The sequence below is a fragment of the Lutjanus erythropterus genome, chromosome 4, assembly GCF_056507025.1.
Source record: "Lutjanus erythropterus isolate fLutEry1 chromosome 4, fLutEry1.hap2, whole genome shotgun sequence".
Lineage (NCBI taxonomy): Eukaryota > Metazoa > Chordata > Actinopteri > Lutjaniformes > Lutjanidae > Lutjanus > Lutjanus erythropterus.
Genome location: NC_139320.1, coordinates 36277164 through 36282429, shown reverse-complemented (window position 1 = coordinate 36282429; position 5266 = coordinate 36277164). Strand labels below are relative to the sequence as shown.

General features: G+C 38.6%; 1 protein-coding gene across 1 annotated transcript; it reads right to left on the bottom strand.

Moving 5' to 3' along the window:
- Nucleotides 1-337: 337 nt before the first annotated feature.
- On the bottom strand, nt 338-4961 carry LOC146328826 (extracellular calcium-sensing receptor-like). The gene is made up of 6 exons (XM_084717829.1): nt 4665-4961; nt 4218-4515; nt 3253-4047; nt 2889-3116; nt 2126-2249; nt 338-1248 (listed from the first exon to the last, which is right to left on the bottom strand). The coding sequence occupies exons 1-6, from the start codon at nt 4895-4897 to the stop codon at nt 338-340; spliced, it is 2589 nt and encodes an 862-aa protein (XP_084573955.1). The 5' UTR covers nt 4898-4961.
- Between the last annotated feature and the right edge of the window lie 305 nt (nt 4962-5266).

The window sequence follows — 5266 nt, the reverse complement described above, 5'->3', positions numbered from 1 at the left end:
CTTCACTACATACATTATATAAGTCTGGTCAGACACTGATCTAAGCTGCAACCTGACTGGTTGACAGAGGCATTCAACCATGAGGAAGTCATTCTATTTTTTGGACTACCCTGTTTTTTACTACCATTGAAAGCTGATGTCTCAAGCTGCAAGTGATCAAGAACTGCTTCAGTGTGAAAGCTAGGGAAAATGTATGTGAGGGTCATGTTAATGTTGGTGGAACTTTGCAAACCTCCACTGGTTGCATCTGGCAGTTGGTGTGGCACTGCAGTAGGTGCTTCACCATCTGATGCTTAGTGGGGATATGCTCAGTCCACTGAGTGGATACTTCTTGGTATCAGAATGATTTTGTTGCCCCCTTCCCCATCATATTCTTTTTTGTATTCTTCTCTGGTTTCAGTAAGATAACATAACATTTTGGAATAAAAATACAAATGAGCAGTCCAAAACTTGAAGCCAGAATAGCAAATATCTCCACAGCTACACTGAACTTCCCAGGAGAACTGACATACGCTGGGATAAAAGTGATCCATACTGCACAGAATATCAGCATGCTGAAGGTGATAAATTTGGCCTCATTGAAATTATCAGGAAGTTTTCGAGCTAAAAAAGCAAGAATAAAACATAACATGGCCAGAAGTCCTATGTAACCAAGTACCGACCAAAAGCCTACAGCTGAGCCCAGAGCACACTCCAAGATGATTTTGTCCTTGAACTTAAAGTTCTCAATGGGAAAAGGAGGAGAAATTGTTAACCAGAGGATACATATGACAACTTGTATAAGAGTGAAACCCAGAACACTGAGTTTCTGCTGCACAGGCCCAAACCATTTCATCACATTACTGCCTGGAAGTGTGGCTCTGAAGGCCATTAACACCACTATTGTTTTCCCCAGAACACAAGAGATACAGAGGACAAAGGTGATGCCGAACGCTGCATGTCGCAGCATACAGGACCACTCAGAGGGCCGGCCGATGAAGGTCAGAGAACACAGGAAACACAGACTTAAGGAAAAGAGCAGCAGGAAGCTCAGCTCAGAGTTGTTGGCTCTGACAACAGGAGTCTGTCTGTATCTGAAGAAAATAAATGCCACAACAGCAGTCAGGCATGTTCCAAACAGAGAGGCTGCAGTGAGCAGTGCTCCCATAATCTCTTCATATGATAGAAACTCTGCTTCCTTCTTTACACAGGCATCTCTTCTCTCATTTGACCAGAACTCAGGGTCACATCTCACACAGGTGATAGAATCTGAAAAATAAATATTGTTGCAGGTGATAGACGTGATGTGTACATTTATATTTTCTATTTTCTATACCACAGTTACTATACCATGAAAAGAAATGGATAACCATGTTCCTGTAGTACTGTTTAAAGTAAAGTTGCAAAGGGCTTTATGTACTTTAATCAGGATTAAAATAATCCAGGACTGAGGCAAATATTGAATAAAATGCACTAAAGATAAAATCAGTGGTAGTAATGGAATTAAAATTGAGTAGTAATATTGATAAACCATTTAAAAAAAAGTTTGAAGAAATTATTTAAAAGATGTCTCTAATGCTGGAAGTCTCACATCTTCAGACAGTGAGTTCTAGAGTTGAGGAGCCCTGAATGTAAAAGCCCAGTCACCTTTAGTCTGGACCTGGGACTTAAGAACAGCCAGCAGAGACCTGCTGGAGAGTCTTATGCAGCCGCCTGGATCATTGGGGAGCAATTCAGCAATAAAATTGTAACTTGCAAACTAACTTTTTGACTCAACTATAAATTCAGTTACTTATAATAATCTAACTGAGGTGAAAAAAAAGCGCAAATGACCTTCTCAAAATTAGGCAGAGAGAGAAAATCAAAGATTTTCGAGATGCTCCTCAACTGATAAAAGCAAGACTGAATGATATTTGTATTTTGTTTTTCAAATGAAAAGTCATTGTCACCCAGGTTACTGGCTGCAGGTTAGACATTTGTAGACCAGGAGTTGTCATATTTGTATAAACAGCGACATTGGAGTAATTTTAAATACTGTGAGACTGCAGGAATTCATGTAGCTTAAAAAACATATGTAAAATTGTGATATGAAAATGACAACTTTAGAGATTGTTGACTTAGTAGTAGTAATATCATATTACTACACCTGTTATGCTGCTTATTTCTCCCTCAGCACATCTTAAACAGTCATAACAGCAGACAGGCTTTCCTTTCTGCAGAACCTTACGAGTTCCTGGGTGACATTTCTCACTGCAAACTGACAAAGGTACCTGAATGAACAAAATGACAATGAGAAAATGTAAGGGCACTCACTTTGACAAGGTGTTGTTGCATGCATCTATAATTAAAGGGACAGTTCCTCCTGGAATTCCTCTTACCTATAGTGCTATTTATCCATGTAGATTGTTTTAATGTGAGTTGCTCAGTTTTGGAGATATCAGTCCTAGAGATGTCTGCCGTCTCTTGAATATAACAAGACTAAATGGCACTTGTGAGGAGTTTCACTACTTTATTTCTAGTTGGAAGAAAGTGGTTCTGGTAGATTCTACTGTAAAAAGGAAATAGTTCTCACATGAAACTACTTACAACAAAGTCTGTCTTATCTTGAGGATCATGGTTTCTGAGAAGAGACATTGCTGTCTGCTTTTTCAAAGGTATGTTTGAGAGAATGTGAGGCAGACATCTCTACAACTGATATTCAAACCTAAATACTATAACAATAACTAATAACAATTATAACAATCCAAGTTGACTTCAATTAAAAATTACAGCGCTGATGATATATGATATGTATGACATAGTAAATATGATACTGTATCAAGAACAAATACAGTAACTGAAAAAATAAATGGCAAGAACAATTCAAAGAGACTTTGATTCAGAAATACAGTGAGCACATGTTAGCTTACCTCCTGTGAGTTCTGTGCCCAAATTAAAGATGTATTTTGCAGATTCAGCTGTTTCTCTGCAGGTAAAGATGCATCATAAAGACCAACTGTGACAAAGTCCACAATGCCATTTTCTGTTGGCTGCCAGTTTATAATTTCATACTTTGCAGCTGGATCTCCATTCTCATTAAAATACAGCTCATCTCCTTCCTTTGTCTTAAAGTTAATCTTTCTTATGTGCTGTAAAATCTATGAAAATATGTATCAACATAGGTTATTATCTGACAAGCATTTGGCAGGTCTACTTTCTCTACATAAAGATAGACACACTGCAATGATTTATTTGTAAAATTTAAACTGTTTAAGTCTTTGGTGTTGAACTCACCATGAATGGATCTAGCTTCACCTTGCTGTTACATGTTTTATTACAGGTAAGAATATCATGAAGTGCATGGGCCACAGCATACACTCCTTTATACACATTGTAAAATATAGGCATGAGAGACATATCAGTGAAACTGTTTTTCACTCCAGTCACATCTTCATGTCCAGTACATTCTTTCTGATTCACTGCTGATGATTTTGAGAGCTTAAACTTACAGTTAAATAATGTCTCCCAAAACTCTGTAAACAATTCATTACTAGATGAATTGAGTGGATTCACATCCAACATGAACTCTTTCATGCCACTGACATGTGCTTTGGGGATGGACAGACCTATAGCACCATCCAGAATGTGATTCCTGTCCATGGCTGCAGTTTGTGAATCAAAGATCCAGCCCTCACTGCCTACCCACTGATACCCAGTTATGGTGTGGTGAGACAATGTGTGTATTAGAACATCCATTTCGTTGGAGGAAAGGAAAGCAACAATCACCTTGGAGGTGGAAGCCTTGATAATGTCAATTATCTTTTGAATTTTGTCTGGTGGATCTGTTCTAAAGAAAGATACACAGTACTCTATACAGATGCCCAGCTGCTGGGCATTTTCTGTAAATGTGGCCATCCCATTATTGCCATAATCATCATTTGTTCTAATAGCTCCAACCCAAGTCCAACCAAAGTGTTTGACCAACTGGGCCAGAGCTCTGCTCTGGTAGTAGTCACTGGGTATTGTTCTGAGGAATGATGGGTACTTGGTTTTATCACTGAGACATGAACAAGTAGCATAGTGGCTGATCTAAAAGACAAAAGAAAATAAGTCCCAAGATGTAAAATATAAAAGATTTAAACAGCACACTTCAATTCTTGTATATCTCTTATTGCTATGGTAAGCTGGAAGTATTATAATCTAGATTTGGTTAGATCATTTTCCACAAATATAAGTTCATTTTTATGAATCTTACTTACCATTGGGATATGAAAGGGTCCAATGACAGTAGCTATAGCCATGCAAGGAGAAGAGGAGCTATGTCCCATAATGGCCTGCACTTGGGCAGGTCTGGTACATGGTGCCTCAGATGGTGCAGATAACACTTCATTTCCATTAGCCAAGGCCAGTGCAATCCTAACTCCTCTGGCAATTGAGCCACATGCATCATAGATCTTATAACCCAGAGAGATACCAGGCAGTAGGTCTGTGCTGTTATTAATTTCCTCTATGGCAAAGAGCATAGCCTGAGCAAACTGGAACCCCCTGAAAGTCAAGCTTGATTTAGACAGTTATAAATAGTAAAAACAATTCTCCTCAAAATATAAAAAATATCAGACAATATTTCTTATTTTAATACACACTTTGCTAACCTTAATGTACCTGTTTTGTATTCGTTATTTTACATTAAATTAAGTAAAGTATACCTGGTGCATTGCAGTGGCAGTGGTCTGTGCATGTAGTTATCTTGTCTGTGCTTCCACTTGTTGTGCAAAGAGAAGATTCCTCCTAACATAATGTCCCCGACCTTTGATAACTGGGGGATCTCAGGATCTCCTCTCCGTCTGCACACCAGCTCCTCAGCCTGAGAGACAGATGCCACCAACAACAACTGTAACAGTGCCCAACCCTTGTCTGGCCACTTCTGTGTTGATGTCATTCTGTCTAAAAGAGCTAAACCATCACACACTTGGCATCACACGCACCCTTGTGTAATTTGAATCTGATCTTGCACTGGCATTTATTCATTTGGAGCAGCGTAAAAAAAAAAAAAAAAGAACAGTGACGTATTTCCTCTGAGGACCTACAATGCGGTATGACGGGAGGGACATTTCAAACTGAAAGAAATTTGGTTCTTAGCCAGATTGACATATCTTCCTTTACAGTAAAATTTTAGTAGAATTGTGCATATTATGCATAAACCACTTATCCAAGGCATACCCAAAGTACACGGAAAGCTGTTCTATAACCATTTGGAATAACTTAATTTTTTGCAGCCCAAGTCGGAATCATTGTAATTGCTTCTATC